This window comes from Sabethes cyaneus, chromosome 1 (genome assembly GCF_943734655.1).
Source record: "Sabethes cyaneus chromosome 1, idSabCyanKW18_F2, whole genome shotgun sequence".
Lineage (NCBI taxonomy): Eukaryota > Metazoa > Arthropoda > Insecta > Diptera > Culicidae > Sabethes > Sabethes cyaneus.
The window spans coordinates 130,439,848-130,463,232 of NC_071353.1; the positions used below are offsets into that span (position 1 = coordinate 130,439,848).

General features: G+C 44.8%; 3 protein-coding genes across 3 annotated transcripts; 2 read left to right on the plus strand and 1 right to left on the minus strand.

Moving 5' to 3' along the window:
- The first annotated feature begins 5,494 nt into the window (after nt 1-5,494).
- Nucleotides 5,495-12,055, plus strand: LOC128746228 (uncharacterized). The gene has a single exon (XM_053843276.1). The coding sequence runs from the start codon at nt 5,495-5,497 to the stop codon at nt 12,053-12,055; it is 6,561 nt and encodes a 2,186-aa protein (XP_053699251.1).
- A 3,661-nt stretch (nt 12,056-15,716) lies between these two features.
- Nucleotides 15,717-18,512, plus strand: LOC128746229 (uncharacterized). The gene is made up of 3 exons (XM_053843277.1): nt 15,717-16,226; nt 16,287-16,748; nt 17,829-18,512. The coding sequence occupies exons 1-3, from the start codon at nt 15,717-15,719 to the stop codon at nt 18,510-18,512; spliced, it is 1,656 nt and encodes a 551-aa protein (XP_053699252.1).
- Nucleotides 18,513-18,625: 113 nt separating this feature from the next.
- On the minus strand, nt 18,626-20,020 carry LOC128744880 (translation initiation factor eIF-2B subunit beta). The gene is made up of 4 exons (XM_053842027.1): nt 19,868-20,020; nt 19,726-19,812; nt 18,831-19,664; nt 18,626-18,764 (listed from the first exon to the last, which is right to left on the minus strand). Exons 1-4 carry the CDS (start codon nt 19,933-19,935, stop codon nt 18,692-18,694), a joined length of 1,062 nt encoding a protein of 353 aa, XP_053698002.1. The 5' UTR covers nt 19,936-20,020; the 3' UTR covers nt 18,626-18,691.
- Nucleotides 20,021-23,385: the final 3,365 nt, after the last annotated feature.

A 23,385-nucleotide genomic window follows, 5' to 3' on the forward strand; every position in this document is an offset into this window, starting at 1 on the left:
GAGATGCCAGATTTATTCTACAAATAAAACAATGAACATGTTCTTGAGTTAAATTCAATGTTCAAGTTAATTAAGTTAAAATTTAATTTTCCATGCTTTCAAAACATTTGCAAAGGATAAATAAATGTTAATATACTGAATAATGATGTGAAATCGTGTCAAGAGTCTTTTAATTAAAAAAAGACAGGATGTCAAAATTTAGTTTTGAATTGAAGGGATTGAAGGTAACTAAAATGTAAGTAAAAGTTAATAAAAATTGTAAAGCCATTACTTTACATTACATTAGACTTAACATTAAACAGCAGAACTTAGCAAGCACAAAAACAAATGGACAAAGGGCCATAGTTTTTGTTTGAAATATGTATGCCCATTAGTTTACCGGTCAAGAAGCCAACGAACCTTTTCAACCTGCTAACAATATCATGCTATCCACGATTTCCTTAGAGTAGAACTATTGCCATCATACGGTACGGTATGGTACATCGTACTACCTGGTGAATGTTGAAAGACTATGATGAGCCGGTCACTTCGCGAGAATGTCCAATGACAGTAAGACGAGATAGGTTTTCTTTAAATACCCCACAGGCACCAGTTAAAAGGAGCCAAACATCCTATAGATGGCTCGACCAAATCACGAGGGAAGCGAGGCTGGGGACAAGGCAAGCGATATTTTTTTTATTAAAACCCTAATTGCGAATTACTTCGGAAAGTCTACAAAGAAGAAAATAGGGAAATATCTGAGAAAAATCAAAATTTTAAATCATTTAATAAGGGGTGTCTCACATCAAATTGCATCACGGAAAAAACGCTGTAGAAATTCATTCAACTTCAATACCATAACCGCATATGCTCGCACCTTACGCTTAACTCCACTAATAAGTTTCTGTACAACAACTGACTGCAGCTTCTTCTGTACGGAAACCCACAATTTCTTCATGTCTTCCACAGGTTTGACCTCCTCGGGATACTTCCGTAGTGCCTACTCCATAATAGCCCAGTATTTTTCGATGGGCCTTAGTTCCGGAGCGTTAAGGGAATTCATGTCCTTGGGTACGAAAGTGACCCCGTTGACTTAGTGCCACTCTAGGCCAGAAGCTCGTGGGGCCCACGTGTTGCTTAAACAGAGGTAAATCTGCCCGTTTACAATTCCGGTAGTCACGAATGGCGCACTCCGTTTGTCACATGAGCAGATCGCTTACCAAATCATGTATTTCTGTGTAAACCTTGAAAGTAATTGCTTTCATACTTCCTCCAGAATATCAAACTTGTGCTGAGCGGCAAATCCCCGGAAGCTGCCGGAAGTCAGCCTTGACGTAAGTCTCATCGTCCATGATGGGACAATGAAGCTTCGTTAGCATCTGGGTGTACAGTTTCCAGGTCCGTGACTCTCCCACCGTATTTTTCCGTTCGTCACGATTTGAAGCCTTCTGCACTTTGAACAAAAGACTTGGACAGATTCAAGCGTTTGGCCACATCCCTGACCGAAACATTGGGATTCCGCTTGAACGCTTCCATGACACGCTTGTGTTCCTGATCACTAATAGAACATCCATTCTATCCGCATTTCTCCTTTCGTTCGATGCTCGGAGTTTCGTATAGTAACGTTTAATCACACGACTCACCGTTGACTGCACGATACCGAGTTGTTCTCCGTTGTCCGGCTAAGAGACTTGAGGATTTTCCAGGTGCTTGCGCAAAATCAATTCGTGACGTTACTTTTCCGGTGACGCCTTTTTTCCAATTTCGAAAAACTAACAGCGACAAAAATACAGTGTAAACAATACACTCTAAACTAAACTTCTGTCCAAATTTTCAAAATACCCAATGGGCAATTTTCTACAGCGGTTTTTTCGTGATGTAATTTGATGTGGGACACCCTTTACCCGAAAACATACAAAGTCTTTTTGCAGTTTTTCAACCTAATCAACCAAATTTGAATCGTGATCAGCGTCGTAGCGTGCCCTTGGCCAGACTGGCTCTCGTCAACGGTGCTAGCTCTTTGGGGGCGCCAAAAAGGGCCTGCATTTCAGTAAAGCAAAAGCAAAAACGTATGCATTAAAAAGCTGGACTGAGCTATTTTTATGCCACCTTTTCAGCTTATTTTCATGCAGCAGCCACGGCGAAAACAGTCAAACAATTGTGCTCAATGATTTGTTCGTACTTCCAGCTCCACCCCGCAGCGAAGAAGCTGGAGATGGTGAAGCACTTCGTATACACTGAATAGAACCAACCTGGTAATTACAACATCCTCTTCCGCGACAAAGGCGAAAGCGTTGAACGGCAACCTGGTTCCGGACACCCTACAATGCTGCGCGACCGTAACGTGCAGCAGAGGCTGAAGATGAAAACCGAGAGCAAGGTGGTCTCATCGTTCCATGCCTTGGGCCGGGAGGTTGGTGCAACCGGCTAAACGGTGAAGAAATGCAGGGCCAAAATTGACATTTCTATGCGGAAGCATCAGTCGATGCTGGCTGTGTCGAATAGCATGCAATCGCCCAGCGAACGACTGAAGGTGCTGGTGAATACATCTTTCCGGCAGAGAACCGAGTACTTTACGCCACCAACGAACAAGATAAACGATGGCGTCAAGTATATCTCCCTAAAAAAGATCTTTCTGTGGCTAACGTTCAGCGAGAAGAGAATGTTCTAGTCGCAGTTGTTTCGTTCGGGGTTAACGGTGAACAAGAAGATATGATGATACAGTACGAAGTACCTACCGGAAGTTGCCGCTTTTATCAAAAAGTATCGCGCAAAGGACGCACAAGTCTTGGCCGGCCCAGGTCACTAGGGGAGATGAACCGGCTGGAGATAAACGTTGTACCGACGATTACTAATTCTCTCAACGTTCCCCAATTGCTACCAATAAAAAAATTTTGGGCGAAGGTCAAACGGAGCTCCAATAACTTTGTGGCCAAAATTTTATCAATATATACGTTAAGTATTGTATAAAGAGCGAATACGCAAAAATAATGAACCTGGAAGGAACACTGATTTAGGAAAAAGGGGGTCCAAATTGGGTTTCCGCCAAGGGCGCGCCAATGTCACGCTATGGCTCTGGTCGTAATGAATGTATGTAAAATGGCAGGTCGCTCAAGATTCGAGCTATTCAATTCATAAACGCAAATTCAATTCAGCTTTTCAATTCAGTCGAGAAAAATTCATAAACGAGGCGCACCACAAATGCAGAAATGTGAATGAAAACGTGTGACTAGTCAATCAATAACTTTGCAGCTTTAATGTAACTTTTTTAGTTGCGACCAATATCTCATGAAAATTAGTTAAAATGTTTCTGTAATGCTTCCATTTATAAAGTTTTCCCTTTTAAAATATATAAACTCTTTGATAAAAACTAAATTTACATACTTGTCCAAAGTTGTGCTCAACGTATCGGATTCATCAAGCTCTGTTCTCGCTCAGCGTCGCTTTGGCAGACTGTGCATTTCAGGCTTAACAGGCTTAAAAATCTTTTTCAGTTTAATAGTCGTGAATGACTTTTATTTAGTGCCCATTTCTTTTAGATCTGAACTCTGACTCATTGTTGAAGCTAAGATTACCTTAACATACATCCGTAACTATATCCATCGCTACTATATTTCCTTTCGTGCATCGTGCCTCGTATAGCAAACCCACTTCAGCTCATCGGGGCTTGTCGACTAAGTTTTCTTGCCCAACTCTTCTTGATTCAAGAGGATGTTATCTAAATCCTGAAGCTTCCAAATGTTCGCTTTTGGTGACTCTAGTCTGCGAACTTTATCAAGACCCAAGTCAATTCATCAATTGTTCCGGATGACCGTAAAGCATACGAAGTTTTTCAATCACTCTTGGGATTGAGAAAAAAGCTGCTGCCTACTGATCAAGTTCAGACCCAACAAACGTTTCTGTTGAATAGCAACCAATCAAGCGCTTGTTACCCGGTAATTAGCTATACAACGTTTGAATAAGCTACTATTCAAGAAAAATGTTTGTTGGGGAGCATCGCCTGTTAGAAATTCTTGCAATTAAACTTGGTTTTCATGGTCCACAAAGTCCCTGGCCAACATAATCTATATCTTGGGTCCGTACCTTGTTTCACCTAAAAGTGCTTTGAGCTCTGGCACAGCATAGCTTGAACAGAGGTTAATCGTTTTGCAATGGCAGCCCGCATAAATGAAAACAATTGTGAAAATGGTCATAACTATATCACTATTATAATCTTTATAATCATCATACGATCAAAGGTTACAGTGCATTCCGAAAACAGGAATTTCAACGGCGTCTATTATTTACATTATGGTTCAACCATTATTATTATCAGTGTTGGGCACCGCTAATTCGCTAACCGACCAATCGAGAAACGCTAATTACACTTTATAATTTATACTCAGACTAGCCGAATGTTTGCTGGTCTATAATTCCAAATGAAGCGCCGCTGTTTATTTTAAAATGAATTCACTGTAAAGCATTATATCCATTATAATGGTTTTGATCTTAGTTTAATTAGGAAAAGCCATGTAATATATACAAATTAGTAATAGTTTGTACAGTAATAGATTACAATGCAAGTTGTTGTGATATGTTCAAAAATAAACAGTGACTGTTAATTTGTAGTTTGCGATTAGTGATTAGCGAAATTTCCACGATTATCGAGCAAATTATATCGGTTAGCGAATTAGCGGTGCCCAACACTGATTATTATGTTCATCATATCGCACGCTCCAAAAATATGTATGGAAAGTTCTGGCTTTAGTTTTCAGAAGGTCGCATAATCAACTCTTTTACATGCATTATACGACCTTTTGAAAACTAAAGCCAGAATTGCTTGTTTTCGTATGGTGAACATTCTTAACGACCCATTGTTTGTATGGTTAGTTGACGAATAACCATAACTATGCAATATACTTGATATCCCAGGTAACCAATAAGCATTAAAATAAGCAGTAAATCAGTCGTTTATTAGCATCCCTGGCGTTTTATACTGCATGTTAGTTGCGCAACGTCGGCCAGCGTACCTAGTCCACCCCTGGCTGAATCGATTGCGAACTGCGGCCGCACCTAGCGACTGACAGAAGGATCGTCAGCGAAATGTCACTTACAAACGTTAAAGTCATGAAAAAGAGGCAGAAAAAAGATAAAAGAGAACACCTAGCACGTGAAAGTTCATTAAAATCGTTTCTCTGCTTAATATTAAAATTTTCGGCCTTAATTGCATAATTTTCATTATTAAATCTATTGTTTGATTCGTTTGCTTAATGCTAAATATCTAATCTATATTGAATAGAACCGAAGGTGAATATAAGGCGTTGGCGAACTAAGCTAAATTGTTAATCGGAACACACAGAAGGGTTCCTACACACATTCAGTGCAGTAAAGACGCCGAAGTTGATTCTGTTGCGCGATAGCGAAGAGCTACTATTGAATTTGGAATTCTTCTTCATCTCAAATAAAAGTCTTCACAAACGTAGAAGCCGCACTATCTATCGCCAACAATTTACAAATTCAATATCAGGAAAGAGGAATGGCGAGTCGAAAAACGAGCGACGGTTCCCAGAAGCAACGATCCCCCGGTGCGAAGGGTAGTTCAACCAATGTTGGTGGTACGTATGCGGGCAACGTGAACCATCCGGAGATGGCAAATCATCCGGAGACGACGAGACAATTGGAGAGTGTCGTCCAGCTTGATCCAAAGCTTCAGCTGGTGTCGGCAGTACCGGAAACGGTAGTCCAACCTCCAAGTGAGTCTTATTCGACGGTCGCACCCCCTCCTAGCCAACAGGTAACCCTTACCGAAATGGTGAGTACCGCAAAAGGAGCTATTCCCAAAACTCCCACAGCACAAATTAGTGCGAAGCAGAATAAAAATAAACGCATATCAGTCCCTGCCATCATTACGACTAATGCCTTCGTTCGACGAAATCCCCCACGTCGCGTTCGCGAAAACCGAGTCAGGCAAAACCCCCCGCGTCGCGTTCGCAAAAATCGAGTCAGTAGTTGCGGATTATGCGATGATCCCGACAATATCAGAATGGTACAGTGTGACGAATTCGATTCGTGGTACCATTTCTCGTGTGTCGATGTGAGTCAGTCAGTGGAGGAGATAAGCTGGTCGTGCCCCAGATGTGCAAGTGAGTTTTCAATTAAGACCCCCAGTGCAGTGCAGACAGGAAAAATTGCCACTGTAATCCAGGAAAGTACCAAGCAGCTGTCGCAGCACAATCTACCCCCCATCGATGCAGTTTCGGTCAAATCGACTGGAAAGTCGAGCAAGCGTAGCGATAAAAAGAGAATCGAGCTACAATTGCAGAAACTCAAGGAGGAGAGGAAATGCCAGCTGCAGTATTTGGATCAGAAGTATAGCCTGCTGCAGGAGTTGGAGGGTGAGACTTCATCCCAGGCCAGCGATCCGGATTCCATTCTGGAGAATGCGTCGAAAGTACAGCAGTGGATTGATAACACGGAGAAGTGTGGTGATGATTCCGGCCTCCCCGATGCAGATCCGGAAGACGAACGGGTACCGAACAAATCACAGGAGCTCCAGGTAGTCAGGTTTCCACCCCAAGCGCCGCAGGTAGGAGCCGTCAACGACGTTGAGAAGGCTCAACAAATCAACAATCAGTTGATTTTCGACCGACGAGGTCCGCCCGTAGTTAAAACGGACATATCATCCAGGAACGTTCAAAGTAACAGGCGTACCCTTCCGCGACCGCAAGTTGGCCTTTCGGATGCTGAAGGTATTTCGGCGCTTACAATCTCCGAGTTGTGGAAACAGTGGTGCGATAGGTTTCTACCCCCTGTAGACCAGAACAGAACCATCGACCGACAAATTCCACCGATAAATACACGTGAGGAACCCGCACCAACGCACCGCCCTGAGGTGCCTGCGCCACCTGTGAGCCGGAGCATTATCAGAACCTTCGCTGAGGGAGAATTCATCCCTGGACAAGGATCTACTCCAGTCCCTCAAACACAGCGTAGGAATACACCACCGGCGGTTGGGATCGAAGGTGAAAACACTGTGTACCTGTTGAATCGGAGTCAGCTGGCCGCCAGACAGGCCGTTTCAAAAGACTTACCGGACTTTGGCGGAACACCAGAAGACTGGCCACTCTTTTTCTCGATTTTCAATTCGTCCACACAGCTCTGTGGATTCTCGAACGAGGAAAACATGCTCAGGTTGCGGAAATGCCTCAAAGGCAAGGCGTTGGACGCTGTCAAGTGCCGTTTGCTCCATCCATCGAATGTGCATGGAGTGATGGCCACTCTCAAGATGCTATACGGACGGCCAGAGACGATTATACAAGCAATCGTTAAGAAGATCCGTTCACTGCCGTCTCCTAGCATCGAAAGGCTGGATACTGTGATCCAGTTTGCCCTCAACGTGGAAAATCTAGTTGCGACAGTCGAAGCCTGTGAGATAGCAGATTTTATGTACAACGCTTCCCTGAGGTACGAGTTGGTGGAAAGGTTGCCGCCGACGTTGAAGCTGGACTGGGCTAGAAGCTCCCGAAGCAATCCTAATCCAAACCTTCTGGACTTCAGTTCGTGGCTACGCTCTATCGCTGAGGATGCCAGCGCCGTTTCAATTGCTACGGGCAGTGATCACAGTCCTAGGATTTCGAAGAGAGACGGCTACTTGAATCTTCACTCCGAAGAGGACTACCAGTCGCCGAGAAAGCCGTCGGTCTCTGCAGAGTGCAGTAAGCCTACTTCTAAGGAGCCCGCCAGAGAATGCGTGGGCTGCAAAGGAAATTGTTCGACCTTAGCGCAGTGTAAGCGGTTCAAAGATCTCAGCTATGACTCGAGGTGGGCAGTTGTACGGGAGTTTAAGGTGTGTCGAAAGTGTCTACGGAGGCATAACGGTCCATGCAAGCAAAACAAGGCGTGCGGGGTTGACGGCTGTTCCTTCCTTCACCATTCACTTCTCCACGACGCAAAAAGGTATTCATCGGCTTCATCTGCTGCTCCGGCCTCAACGCCTCCACAGCACCGCGGGGATCAAGCTACAAATAGCTGTAACGTACACCAATGCCAGTCTGAAATCCTGTTCAGAATCGTGCCAGTTGTACTTCACGGGCCTTCGAAGGTAGTGCAAACTTACGCCTTTGTTGACGATGGATCAGAACTCACATTGATGGAGGACAGTCTGGCCAGAGAACTAGGAGTAGAAGGACCTACGAAGTCCCTATGTCTCCGATGGACTGGAGGTACTAACCGAATGGAAAGCCAGTCGCAAAAGGTAAACTTCTACATCTCCAGCGTCATGAATCCCATTAAGAAGTTCCAGCTCTCCGAAGTGCACACTGTGAGAAGCTTAGAACTTCGACCGCAAACGTTACGGATACCTGAGCTGCAGGAAAAGTATCGTCATCTGCAAGGCTTGCCGCTGGAATCATATCAAGAGGTCAGCCCGCGACTTCTCATCGGTCTGGACCACGCAAGCTTGGGCAACGTGATGAAGTGCCGCGAGGGCAAATCGAACGAACCAATAGCAGTCAAGACGCGCCTGGGCTGGATGATCTACGGGCGCTGCTCCAGGACAACGAATGGTGGAAGTCACATTAATCACCACAGCATTCAAATCTGTCAGTGCGAATCCAAATCTGACAAGGAGCTGCATGAGGCCATGAAAGAGTACTTTTCACTGGAAAGCCTTGGCATCAGTAAGCCGAACAAACTACTGCTATCCAACGACGACCAAAGAGCGACTGAGCTGCTGCAAACGCTAACACGACGTACGAATGGACGCTACGAGTCCGGCCTTCTCTGGCGATATGACAACGTCCGGCTTCCGGACAGCAGATCGATGGCGCTACGACGGTGGGAATGCCTTGATCGGCGAATGCAGAAGGATGCGAATCTAGCACTGGCGCTAAACGCGAAAGTGAACGATTATTTGGCCAAGGGCTATATCAGGAAACTTTCAGCAAAGGAACTAGAGATGAGACGTGACCGAGTTTGGTACCTTCCGATGTTTCCTGTAGTCAATCCCAACAAACCAGGCAAAACAAGGCTTGTTTGGGATGCGGCAGCGACTTCGTACGGAGTATCTTTGAATTCCGTGCTTCTCAAAGGACCCGATCAGTTGACCTCTCTCCTATCTGTCCTAGTAAGATTTCGGGAGTTTCGTGTGGCTGTCTCCGGGGACATCCGGGAAATGTTCCATCAAGTGAGGATGAGACCGGAGGATCAGCACTGCCAACGCTTCCTGTGGAAGGAGAATGAAGCAGACACAGCTCCCAGCACGTATGTCATGCAAGTAATGTCGTTCGGCGCGAGCTGCTCTCCAAGCACCGCTCAGTATGTAAAAAACACCCACGCGATGCAATTTGAGCAGGAGTATCCAAAAGCCGTCCATGCCATTGTTCATCAGCATTACGTGGACGACATGCTGATCAGTGCTGAGACAGTGGAGAATGCAATCCAGCTGGCGACGGATGTGAAGCGAATCCACGAATCTGGCGGGTTTGAAATACGAAATTGGGTGTCCAACTCATCGACGGTAGGTGCTGCGCTAGACGGAGAAGAAACCAAAGAGAAAAACCTGAGCATGGGAGATGCAGATACCACTGAAAAGGTGCTCGGAATGTGGTGGAATACTGCAGCGGACTGCTTTACATACAAGCTGTCTCCCCGCCATGAAGCTGACCTGCTGTCTGGGCGTAAACGGCCTACAAAACGCGAGGTGCTGAGGACCTTGATGATGGTATTCGACCCGCTGGGGTTGATCAGTCACTTCCTGATGTTTCTCCGAAGCCTACTGCAGGAGATCTGGAGAGCATCCGTCGACTGGGACGAGCAGATTCACGATTCCCACTTTGAAAAGTGGCTCACCTGGCTGCGGGTCCTCCCACGTGTCTCAGATATCAAGATTCCCCGCTGTTACCGGATTACCACATCTGCAGAAGGCACCGTGCAAATGCATACCCTCGTGGACGCGAGCGAGAATGGTTTCGCGGCCGTCGTCTATTTACGTTTCCAGGAAGGAAGAACAGTGGATGTTGCGCTAGCTGGGGCGAAAACCAGAGTTGCACCGTTGAAATTTCTTTCTATACCGCGATCTGAACTACAGGCTGCCGTTCTAGGAGTCAGACTGGCGGACTCTATTCTAGGATTCCTGTCGATCAAGGTTCAAAAGCGCTATTTCTGGACAGATTCCAGGGACGTCTTATGCTGGCTGCATTCGGATCATCGGCGCTACAGCCAGTATGTGGGCGCACGGATTAGCGAGATCCTTGAAACGACGGATCTACGGGAATGGCGGTGGGTTCCTACTAAGTTGAACGTGGCGGACGATGGGACCAAATGGAAGAGTACTCCCGACCTAAGCAACTCTAGCCGATGGTTCTGTGGACCTGACTTTCTTCGGGAAACAGAAAATGAATGGCCGGCAACGCCGCAGTCCATCGCAGTCACCGATAAAGAGCTTCGACCGCATCTTCATCTTCACTTCAAGGTTTTCGAGCCGATCATCGACACAAGCCGCTTCAGCAAGTGGTCTATCCTCCTGAAGACTACGGCGTACGTATTCCGAGCTATCAGCAACATGCAGCGAACAATGCGAAAGACTTCCAAAGCCTGCGGACCACTCACGCACGACGAGCTGGTCAAGGCCGAATGCTACCTGTACCAGATAGCACAAAGGAGCGTGTACGGAGAGGAGCTTGCAATCCTATCTAGCCTTCGAGAATCACATGGAAAGCAAATCCCCAAGAACAGCCCTCTGTTCCGCGTCTGTCCGTTTATGGACGAAAAGGGACTCCTTAGGGTTCGTGGGAGAACCAGCGCTTGCCAGTTCATCGACAGTAGCATCGCTAATCCCATTATCCTTCCTCGGGAGCACAGCATCACCAGGCTCATCATGCTGGACGTCCATCAGCGGTTCCTGCACCAGAACCACGAGACTGTTCTAAATGAGCTGAAACAACGCTACTACGTTCCTAGAATGAAATCCGTCTACAAGTCCGTCCGGAATAGTTGCCAAACCTGCAAAAACGAACGAGCTCGTCCACATGCGCCGCTGATGAGTAATTTGCCGCCGTCACGCCTTGCAGCCTACAGCAAACCTTTCAACCACATGGGGGTGGATTACTTCGGCCCAATGACAGTTTCCGTTGGCCGTCGAGTGGAAAAACGCTGGGGGGTCTTAGCCACTTGCTTGACTGTACGTGCTATCCATCTGGAAGTTGCGCACTCGCTCACAACTGACTCGTGTATAATGGCGTTACGTAATGTGATGGGCAGGAGGGGGGTGCCGGCCGCTATATACAGCGACCGTGGTACGAACTTCGTGGGCGCCAACAGGGAACTACAAACCGCACTCGAAGAATTGAACCACGATGAAATCGTGGCAGAATTCACCTCACCGCAGACGACTTGGAGCTTCATCCCCCCCATGTCCCCTCACATGGGCGGATCTTGGGAGAGGTTGATTCGTACCGTTAAACAGAACCTGGAGAAACTGCTACCAAACCGACTGCCTTCCGATGAAACGCTGCGAAGTACACTCATAGAAGTGGAATACATAGTGAACTCGAGGCCTTTGACCGATATCCCTCTCGATGATGATCAATCTCCCGTGCTGACACCAAACCACTTCCTCATCGGATCATCGAGTGGTGTGCTTCCATGGACCTGCTTCGACGACAGCCCTGCCCGGCAGAAACAGAACTGGTGCCTTTCACAGAGCATCGCGAACCGGTTTTGGAAGCAATGGTTGCACGATTATCTTCCCTCGCTGACCCGTAGAACGAAATGGTACAAAGAAGTGAAACCAATCAAGATCAACGACGTGGTGGTTATCGTCGATAACAGGTTTCCTCGAAACTGCTGGCCCAAAGGCCGAGTCATCGCTACCAAAATAGCAACCGACGGACAAGTGAGGTGTGCCACAGTACAAACCGTTCATGGTGTATACGAGCGACCGGCTGTAAAGCTCGCGGTGCTCGACGTTGGCGTAGGATGTAATGCAACTCAGAAGGATCTTCGATGCATTAAAGGGGGGAGTGTTAGTTGCGCAACGTCGACCAGCGTACCTAGTCCACCCCTGGCTGAATCGATTGCGAACTGCGGCCGCACCTAGCGACTGACAGAAGGATCGTCAGCGAAATGTCACTTACAAACGTTAAAGTCATGAAAAAGAGGCAGAAAAAAGATAAAAGAGAACACTAGCACGTGAAAGTTCATTAAAATCGTTTCTTTGCTTAATATTAAAATTTTCGGCCTTAATTGCATAATTTTCATTATTAAATCTATTGTTTGATTCGTTTGCTTAATGCTAAATATCTAATCTATATTGAATAGAACCGAAGGTGAATATAAGGCGTTGGCGAACTAAGCTAAATTGTTAATCGGAACACACAGAAGGGTTCCTACACACATTCAGTGCAGTAAAGACGCCGAAGTTGATTCTGTTGCGCGATAGCGAAGAGCTACTATTGAATTTGTAATTCTTCTTCATCTCAAATAAAAGTCTTCACAAACGTAGAAGCCGCACTATCTATCGCCAACACTGCAGGTTGTTGTTTATCCGCTTTTTGACTGCATAACTGCTGTAAATTGGCATCCACAATTCTATTTAAATTCTTCTTGCTGGTAACTAGCTGCAAATAAGCATTGTCAGCACTATAAGAGGGCTAGCAGTAAAGTAGCCGCATATTTTGCCAAAATAGCATTTAAGTAGCATTTAAGGCAACTTAAATGCTTATTGGCTTGCTTTTAAATTGCATTGGAAATGCTTATTGGTTACCTGGGATTATACCGATTATACCAGGCAACAGTTCTGATACGGTAAGGTACCATTTCACAAATGGTTCTAGATTGGAAGATAGACGATAATATTTATGGTTAGAATATAGTTCCAATAAATGCGGAAGGTTAATTCACGAAAATATTAATTTTACAGATTTTTATTTTTCTGCTTACAGATGCAAGCACTAATTCACGTATCTGGCATCTCTGCCACCAGCCGTTGCCGGCTGGTGCGCGGAGCCGCCGAAATCGCTACGGCCACTACTAATGTATGAATGGCCGACCGGTACCTATACCGTTACAGAGTACGCATTTCGTGCGACACACACTATAGTGCCTAAAAATGGGCTTTTGTTTTGACTAGGACGACGACGACCGGACCGACGCGACGACGATTGGCAAAACACACACCAATATCAATGTTCGGCGCGACGCATGTAACTGTGTTTGTGTTTCGAATATGTTGTGTAATAATTTCCCCTTCCGAGCGTGTTTAGATTATGCTTCTACCCCTCTTTTCACATTATTCGTTATGTTGTTTTTGTTGGTTTGGTGTTGCTTTTCCGTATCCTAAACTCAACCGGCAGCTGTTGTTATTACGCGTTAACTTTGAAAGGCCGGTTTGGTTAAAATTAAAACAACGTGGTAAATAAACTTCTGTGTGACATTTTAAATTTGCAACGCAAAAATGTTAAATTTTAAGCAAAGCAAATGGCTGTTTTCTTAATTTTTTATTTCTATAGTCAAACACCGCACGGAAACTTCCGCTTGACCTTGAAAATTTTGGCATCGAATAACAGGATTGTGAAAAAGGGAAGGGATAAAGGGAGAAATATATACCCACAAAAATAATGTTCCTCTTGTTTATATGCACCGACCGTTGATACGGTTGATACGCATACGCAAATAACCAAGTTTGTAAACAAAAAACACAGTGATGCTCAGAATAGTACTGTTAGTTGATGTTAGATTACTTTTTATTTTAATTTTTAACAAACATTTTAAATAAATTAATAAGGGTAAGAATTTATGCAACCCCTAACATTCCCTACGATAAAACTGAACCTTGTCGTGGTGTAGGGCTTTTTAACTAATCAGTAAATGAACAGCGGTCACGTTTACTTCTGAATGTGGGTATATATCAAAATACTTTTGTGATTTCAAGTGGGACTCGGGGTAAAAATTTACCAAATGTGATTGTTGCGTTGTTCAGAAAGTGCTTTTATTCCGTTTAAGAATAAGGCCAGTATGGGGATCTCTGACAATAGATGAAGTTTTCTGGGATTCATCCCTATTTATCACAACTGTCACAAATATCTCCGAAAAATGTCGGATTGATTGAGTTGGTCGGGGGCTTAGGGTTAGTAAGGGATCTAAGCGGGATACCAGATCCGATTGGATGCCGAAGGACCACTCTATAATGATTACGGGTAATAGCACTTCTTAGGTAGCAGATGGGAAAATTAGGTCAATTCGTGTCGCGTGTTCGAGTTTCGGCTAGACGGTGCTGCTAGATAGAGTAGGATTTTTGCACTGGCCCCGTGGCTGTCCTGAGCTCTGATGGCCGCCCGCGGGCTCTGTCGATGGGAAGGGGTCGAGTCTTAAAGAGATGTTTAAGCCCAGAGCTTTACAGCACTTTGGTCTCGAGGGTTGGAAGGCGGGCGAGTCTCTATATTTTGAAGCTTCTGTCGACTACCGCGAATGTCCAGCTTGTGCTGCGCTCAATTTACTTTGTATCGTGGGAATGCACTGTGAATGCTAAGGTGATGAAAGATTAAATTTGCCCTGATAAGTTGATAACCACTAATGCTCCGAAATTTGTCTTACCTATTGGTTCATTTGTGGTTGTTATACATATTGCAACTCGAGTGGTACAAAAAGTCCAAAGCACATTTACAAATTCGATCTATTATTTTTCTTCTCATCATCATAATTATCATCATCATCGTCATCGTCATCATTATATTTAAAATATGACATTCCGGCCTTTGGCAGAGAGATCTTAGAGTCAGTTCGTGGAGTCCGCGCAGGGCCGAAACACCTCCGCCTGCGGGTATAGGCGTGTCGGCTATGCTTGGGGCTCTACCTGTGTTTTAGTGGGCGCCAGTGCCCGTCTCGTCAGGTAGAACTGATCTTTGAGGTCTCCCTGACACTTTGTTGACAACACAAAAGGGCCCAGCGCAGAGTTTTATACGCTATTAAGCGACCAGTTGGATAACCCGAAAAAAAGGAAAAAGGAAAAAGGAATTTATGCAACCCCTAACATTGAAGTTTCGCTCAATGTTTAAATTATTAAGTTGTGGTGTTACGCAAATTTTAAAGATTAAAAAGATTCTTAACACTGACGAGACGTTACATCCAAACATTGATTTCAATTTTCTGATTGGACGCAGGTTTGTTTTGTGGCTTTCAAAAATCCCAAACTCACCGGTGAAAATCACTACGTCGCGCGCTAATCGTTCGAATACTTACAAAGGTTTCGTGGTTTTAGCACAATGTCATGGCTATAAAAAGCTTTACGCATTCAGCTTATGACAGGAAAACAGAACAGGGTCCATACTTAGTAGGAAGCAAACCAAACGCCACGCTTCGTGGCACGACTCTTATCCAACGTAAATCTCATTAGCTGGCGACAATTGTACCTTGTGCTCGTTGGGGTGGTTCTCTGCTCGCGTAACATTTCCTCCTTCGATAATTTCACTCATTTTAGCCGTTCACTCTAGCCATTCGGTCACATTCCAACACAACAGGTTGCGCTTATCCGCAGTGTCCAAAGCCATTCGTCAAACCGTTGCAAGCCACCGTAGCAGGCAAACGACTTCTTATCTAGTCCATTCTACCCAGTAAGTGTCTCTTCTCCTTTCAACTTTGCTGAACAATTATTATAACAAACAGAACACCGATTAAGTGATAAGATAGTACCGTCTTGCGTCGAAATCGAAAGGAAAAATCGTCTCACTCGATTGCATTGCAGTGACAGCGCTTGAATCAGAATGTCCTTAGTGCGTGAATCCACCGAACCCACCTTGGTGACAGTTCGGGCTCTTAGTGTAAGCAAATACGAGAAACCCTCTCGGGCATCCAGTGCGGATCGAACGTCGACTTCTTCAATCCCAACGGAACCAGAGACGGGTAAGAAAACCGATTGCTACAACAACGGCGCTAGTGAAAAGCGCAAAGCCCTCGTCTACAATGATGGTGCCTTCAGTATCACTTTGCATCACTACGATAGCCTGATTAGTGAACTCAAGTGTCCGGGTTGTGCGCAACCGTTCTATGGAGCCATCAATCTGTGCCAAAATGGACACAGCATCTGCTCACGCTGCACCAACCGGGTTAATTCATGTCCACTGTGCCCGAAGAAGATAACCGAAATGCGAAACTACACGCTAGAAGCGATCGCAAGTAAGGTGCATTTTCCTTGTGATCATGCCGTCCGCGGATGCACCGTCCGATTGCCGCTGGAGCTGCTCTGGTGGCACAAAGATCGATGTGGTTTTAAGGTATTTAATTTCTATTTCAATTAAAAGAAGGACTTTGAAACATTGTTTGAAATTCCACAGCAAATCGAGTGCTTTATGGGAAAGGTGTGGGAAAACTGTCGCTGGATTGGGTGTGAGAAAGATTGGATCGATCACTGCGTAGCCGAACATCAGGATAAGGTGTACAATTCACCGGATATTGTGCTAACTTGGAACTACGCTGCCGACAGCCAGAGATGCATTCAACTTCAATCGGTTATTGCGTACTATGTTATTCGCGCTTACGGCGAATACTTTAATGTGTACCAAATCTACGATCAGAACAGCCACCGGTCCATTTGGACGGTGATTTGTGCCACCAAAAAGTCCCGGGTAAGTAGCCGTTTCGCGTTCGAGTTGGAGCTTTACTCGCCCATCGAAAGCTCCAAGCTGCTGGTGCAGCGCTTTCCCTGTCATTCGGAGAGCGATGCGGACTTTTTGAAGGACGGAAATTGCGCCAAGATTGCGCTTCAAGAGGCGATACGGTTCATGACCAAGGAAAAGGTAAGCTGCAAATGGCTGATAACGATTGTAGGTTTTTTCCCTCTTCTTTTCCTACACTTATTTAAAGAGTTAAGTAGAAGCTATCCGTTATCTATGTATCGAATCGCTTCGCCACCCACTAATGTCACCTGATTATAATCAATTTGTGTTGGATATAATAAGGAAATGTATGTACACGTATATATCTGTTGATCACGAGGTTCTGGGGAATTATTTTGCTTTGATAAAACTATATTTAGCTAAAGTATAAAGCATTGCTTCCTAGTAATAAACAAAACGCTTTTGCTGTCACAAATATCTACTCTAAAATCTGATTGTTACGTTATGTTATTGTTACACAAGCACATAGGAATAGTTATGTCACAAAAGAATCGACATTGTTAAACGTTGTGTTATGAACTGTTTTGACTGAAAGCTGGCTCGGCTCGCAAACTCTCATTGTTTTTCATATTTATCAATTGAAATATTGTCGTCCTAATGATATCTTCGGTCAGAAGTATTTAAAAAGTTCAAAACCAGTCGATACTCGATTGAAAATTCGTCGTTGCTCCATAGTTCGTCCTTCGAAATAGCGCTTGGAGAAACATTCTGCTGCAAAGAGCTCAGGTTTGAATTCCAGCTACAAGAATCGCTCGGCACAAACAGGCTCCCGTGCTGATAGTCCTGTTGCATTCCAAAGCAATATTAAAAGTCGGGAAAGCGTGTTCTAGCATTAACTGTCCCAGCTCATTTCGTTTGACTAAATCGTATATCGCCTTGAAGCCAACAGTTAGATGATGAGTCTGCAACTTATATCCCCGGAACTTGTATAGTAGCTGACGTAGAAGACATTTGATCCATCGCTTGGTGTGACTGCTATTAGTGTAAGAAACCTATGCACCATGATAGTGTTTTGACGTTATCTTTATAACTCTATTATATAATGTATTAGACAAGGAAATTAGGATTACTTTCAAAAATTACCAATTTTACTTTATACTCCTTAGCATTCGTGCCAAACAATTTTCGTAAACTCTTTAGACAAGCGTTTTTACCTCATCATTGTCATGCCGTTAAAACTAAAACCTTTTTTCCGTTCAGGTGCTATACTATCGCATTCGCATCATCGAGGTAGCTCCATCGCGAAGTCGCAGCCTGGTTCTAATCACGCAAGGTCTTCAACTGCCGGCACCACCTTCCTATCAAGCGCTTCCGTTGAACTATTCCATCACAAGAATCGAAAATGTCAACCTAAAAGCCGTTGCCGAAAAGAACATTATCGTTCGCAACGGGATTGATTCGGCCGATAAACATAGTCCATCAACGCAACAGGACCTGGATCAACTGAACGTTCACTCGGATGGGTCATCGTCCGCTTCCTCCACCATCACCGAAGGCGATCCAGAACAAGCCGAGCTTCCGGAGGAAGACCGGCAGGGTTTATCCAGATCAGCAATAAAGAAAGCCACCTCGACTCCAGTCCTAGGTCGAGTAAATTCGTTTCCCAAACCACCAAGAGTGCACATCCAAACCAATCCTACGACATATGAACTTCCTTCGCCTGATATAGGCGTCGGCTCCGATGGGCAACACTTGGTACGATGTCGACTAGTGGAACGCCAAGATAGTATCAAAATGAAACCGATTTACAGTGGCAAAACGGACAGTGCCTCCTCAGAGTTGCATAAATCCAGCGAAAGTTTGAACTCGTATTCTAAAGGACTTTCGAAATTCTATAATCTAACGACATATAAAGCAGCCTCGAAGTTGTGGGGTAAAAAATAATTGAAATAATAACCGAAAAACTAACGACTATCAACATATTTTCTACGAAGTTTGAGAAAAGTCTTAATGTTAAGCTTACCCTGTAATCAATATTTGAATATTGATATATATAAAATATAATTTATTAATAAACTTCCTATTTTCGTTTTCCGGTAATTTAATTTATTGATGAATTGAACTTACATCTCGTTATCGTCAGGGTGGTACAACTCGCTCAGCAAACGGTAGACATAGGACGGAGCATTTCCACCGCTGTGAAAGATGAAACAAAAATTAAAGTTCATTTTCTTCGACTCGCTTTGAACCCGCAATACTTACGTGTTTGTAATAAAAAGCGTCACCAGCTCGGGCGGCACATAATCGAACACGGGATTGTACGCCTTAGCAAACCGCGCTGCCGGTGAATTGTACGGAATAACGGCTTCCGTATTACCCAGAATATTAAAATCGTCCTGATCGTAATTCGATAGGTGTACTGGCGTCAGCTTATAAGTCGGCGCAAGCACTATTACAGGCACCGAATAGTGCTTCGCTGCCAAAGCCAACGAATATGCTCCGCAAATGGCTCGCAATCCACCGTTCGCCAGGACGCTGTGCGTTCCGATGATCACCTTATTAACGCGGGACATCATTGCAAATATCGCCGAATCCGAAATAACTGTCGTCTGAATTTTGGCTTTTCCCAAATTAACCGCCAGCTGGTGTCCTTTACAAGCAGGAGCACATTCCGCAACAATCACTTCTATGGTTCGCTTTTCAGCAGCCTTTTTCAGGAATTTTTCAACGGTCCTTGAGTGACCGATTGTCATAATTAGCTCCGCCGAATGTATGTGCTCCGTTGCTTGTGACGAAAGATTATCCGAACACGTTTCCAACTCCGACTCTATTTCGCCCAAATGTTCCAAAACTGCATCCTTCAGTCCTTCCTGTGGTTGCGAATAATCCCACCGCTTCTGTTCGCTGGTTTGTGTCACCAATTTATGCAGCGAGAGCGACGTCTGAGCATCGTCGTAATGAACCCGGAGCTGCGCGGAGTCGTACTCCTCCCGCACAATTTTTAAAAATCGGCGCACCGTATTGGCAATCACGATATCCTGTGGCAAAGCAGCCACTAGAAACCGACCTTGGCTGCGGATCTGCGACATCAATTGCCTGCGGAAGTGCATTACTTAGAAAAAGCCGAATAAAACGCTGGCATGTAGGTACTACTTACTCTGCATTGCTCCATACGGATTTAGAAGTGAAATTCTTCAAAAGGGTTAATGTTTTAGACGTCAAATTGTGCGAGCCGACGATTTTCCTACAAAGAAGCAAACGTCCGTAAGGGCAATTTTCACGGCATCACTATTTCTCACCTTAATCGAACATCGTGGATGAACTGGGCGATTTCCGGAGTTGGTTCGTCGTTCCGAGGAGCAGTCATTTTACTAATATTGATTTATAATGCTGTAAAAATCCAGCTGGAAATTATAAAAGTCACTAAAATGTGCAGAAAACTGCCTTTCTACTTGTGAAACACAAAACTTTTGGTGACGAAAGAAAAAACAGTAAACAGATCAGATTTATACGCTGTCATTTGACAGACGTTCACGTCAAACAGAAAGAGCTTATACACAGTTAAAAATTAACACCCAAAAATGTATTAAATACACCTAAACATGAATCTACCCAAGTAACGATCAGGCTTTGCATTTCCAGTTGTTTTCATGTTTAGCCTAAGCTGCTGGAAAAATTCTTACGTTTTTTCGGTGCACAAGCAGGGATTCAGTATCATCTATCGAGGAATTTCCGCTTTGTGTGTCACTTCGAAGCTTTCTGAATTAATAATTATTATTCCTGACGCAGAAATGCTTGCCATGCATCTTGCCAGATCAATATGGTTTCGTCCCAAAGCAAACAACTACCACCATTCAATTCTTTTGTCACTCGCCATTAAGGAGAAAGATTCGCAAGTGAACGCCATTTATACTGACCTGTCGGCTGCATTTACTAAGATAAGGTGCTGCCACCTGGATAAGTTTAAACTATGAATGAAGCAAGGTTATGAATTTGTTAAAGATAGCAAGAAACAGAGATAGTTTGGACAATTCATCCTTCACACTCACATATGGGCACTTCTGTGAGAGTGAAAGAGATCGTGTAGCTTCGCAGTCGCGATTTGACAAAATGGATCACGAAATTGTACTGGCTAAATTCGAGAGATTCGGAATTAATCATAGCCTACACTCCTGGCCTTATTCGTATCTGACCGGACCGAACATGTCCGTTGAGATAGAAGTTTATGTTTCGTCTTCGTTTCCAGCTAAGTTCGGACATTACAGTCATGTTGCACCGCAAAAGTGTTGTGTCTAGTCCGCGATTGTGTCTATTGATTTCCAGAATACTCCAGAATTTCCAGTCGCAAAGCCTTCTTATACTGTGCCTTAGTGCGTTCAACACTCGAATACTCGTCGGTCGTATGGGCGCCCGTATTCCTCCCGGGACCACCGCAACGCATTACTTCGCAACTTATCGAGTTGTGTACTGATACTGGGATGACAAGCAACTGAACGTCCATCTTTTCACGGCCACCCTCGCAGGATTTCTTCGGTGAGTGTGTTTTTGTAACCACATTTGTCCAACGGTACATTTATAAACATGCAGCGCCTCTTGCAGCGACTGGACCTCCATCCCTTGATAACCACCCTCATAGAATTTCATTGTTAGAGTGAATGTTACTCCGCTTAATTCTCCTAATCGAGTAGCCCCAGCTACATCAACGGAGAGTTCTCCGGGGGTAGAGGTTCTTCGGACAATGATTCTTGAGCCGTTATGCCTTTTGACGCCTCTAAGTTAATCGTTAAGCTCCTACTTTCTGCAGTCAATTCAAGCAGTGTCCGATCTCACGGATCTGCTCTACACCGACGCGACGGAGAGATAAAACATCCCCCGAAACCGAGAACACGCTACTCCTTTCACGGATTGGTGTCGTGCCCTGCCCTGCGTGCCCGAATCTAACAGTCAGGGCTTGGCAGGAATTGTGTCCATGCTTCCTGTTCGTCCACGTGGACATGCTCGGGATCAGTCTATGTGACCATCTTCCATTCATCGAGTTGTCCCATTCTTCTTGTCATTAACACATGGTGTCTACCCGTGTTCTTTTCCAAACTCCGCGGGTGCCAATGACGATCATTCCAGCGATAACGCTCACCGCTTCCACTGCCCAGAAGCCTTCTCCTACTGCTAAGTATTGCAGAATTGTTCGGCAAGATTCTCATTAGCGCCATGATAGCTCTTACCATCTTCTCACAGCCATAATCGCCATGGCAATCAGAGCTTAATCAGTTGTCGTTGATTACACCCAGGTGCTTTACCCCGCATTTCGAGTCGATAGTAAATTCCCCGACCACGATTTTCGTCTGCTGCACTGTCATTCGGTTGCTAATCATTAGAACTTCCGTTTTATGATGCGCCAACGCTACCTTGTTTTATCGCATCCAATCTAGCACAGTATTTGTGGCTTCCGTAGCGAGTACCACCATCTCCTCTCATGATTCACCCGTGGTGCTTCTACCACGTTGTCCGCGAAACCATCAGCCTTCTGACACATGTGGGAAGGTTCAGCGTACTGAAGCTTACTCCTACAACGCATTCCATAATGTCGGATCGAGGATGGATCCCTGAGGAACACCCGACGTGATTGTAATTCTCCTCTCACCTCTGTTTGTCTCGTATACGAGTATCAGTGTTTGCTTCTGAAAGTAGCTGTTCGAAATCATACGCGGATACACAGGGACCCTAATACTATACAGCGAGCGGGCGATTGCTTTCTGGCTGGCACTGTTGAAAGCGTTCTTCACTTTCAACGACTACCGCACAATAGCGATTTTCTCTTCGTTGTTGCTTCTGTACTGCCTACGCAGCTTTTACCACCTGGCGGATGACATCCACTGTATAGACCTGCCCTTTCGGAAGCCGAACTGCATGTCTGACAAGCCAATCTCACTCTCCGTGTACTTGGTAAGTCTATTCAGAATTATTCTTTCCAGCAGTTTGTCAACCATATCCAAGAGGTATATGGGCCTATATGCTGAAGGATCTCCAGGAGATTTTTGCCATTTTAACAGCAGCATCAGCTTGTCTCTTCCAGGTTTCGGAGAAGTTTCCATCATCTGTGCAATACTGCAACGTTTTTCTGAACGTATCAGGGGCAGGGGTCTCCTGGATTGCCACTTTCAATGCCAGATGCGGATTACCGTCTGGACTTGCAATCCGCTCCTCGTTGGTGACGTGAGCTTTTTCTACATGGTTCTCTTCCTCGCCATCCGGTGCGATTGGCCGGGCCGTGGGTTCATGCTGCGGGAACGGTATATTGATGATTACTTTCATCTGCCCAGGACACCTTTCAGGTGGTACGGAAGGATTTTTTAGCTTCGACATGGCATCTCTAGGTGTCTTTCCAAGGATTCGCATTGGCGCTATGGCAAAGTTTGTTAAAACGATATTTCTTGTTGTTGATAGATTTCAGTTTTTGCCGCTCTGTGCACTACAGTATTCTTTATTCTCTTTAAGCGTCATTACGAGCCTGCTGACTCCTGCTTTTGACACGAAGGCAATTTGCCAATTCGTAGTTCGGAAAAATTTATTTTTCCTTTAACGTTTTGATCAAATAAAAATCTATCATGGAAATACTTCACAAAAGTGTTAACAATCGTACAGTTAGCATCATTTATAATAAAGTTCAGTTACATGTATCAATTTCTTTCTTTGCTATCTCAATTTACGACCGTATATTCCACAAGAATATCCGGCCTCAAACCAAGGAGACACTTGGAGATCCAAAGACGCATAATGCATTCAAGCTACTCATCAGACCAGCATTAGCTTTTGCAAA

Bases quoted from the DNA above. Each gene is read 5' to 3' on its own strand.
- LOC128746228 (XM_053843276.1), top strand. From the start codon at position 5,495: ATGGCGAGTCGAAAAACGAGCGACGGTTCCCAGAAGCAACGATCCCCC.
- LOC128744880 (XM_053842027.1), bottom strand. From the start codon at position 19,935: ATGACTGCTCCTCGGAACGACGAACCAACTCCGGAAATCGCCCAGTTC. The intron at 19,665-19,725 runs GTAAGTAGTACC...GCACTTCCGCAG, and splicing joins TCCGTATGGAGCAATGCAGA to GCAATTGATGTCGCAGATCC. The intron at 18,765-18,830 runs GTAAGTATTGCG...CATCTTTCACAG, and splicing joins ACGCTTTTTATTACAAACAC to CGGTGGAAATGCTCCGTCCT.
- LOC128746229 (XM_053843277.1), top strand. From the start codon at position 15,717: ATGTCCTTAGTGCGTGAATCCACCGAACCCACCTTGGTGACAGTTCGG. The intron at 16,227-16,286 runs GTATTTAATTTC...GAAATTCCACAG, and splicing joins AAGATCGATGTGGTTTTAAG to CAAATCGAGTGCTTTATGGG. The intron at 16,749-17,828 runs GTAAGCTGCAAA...TTTTCCGTTCAG, and splicing joins GGTTCATGACCAAGGAAAAG to GTGCTATACTATCGCATTCG.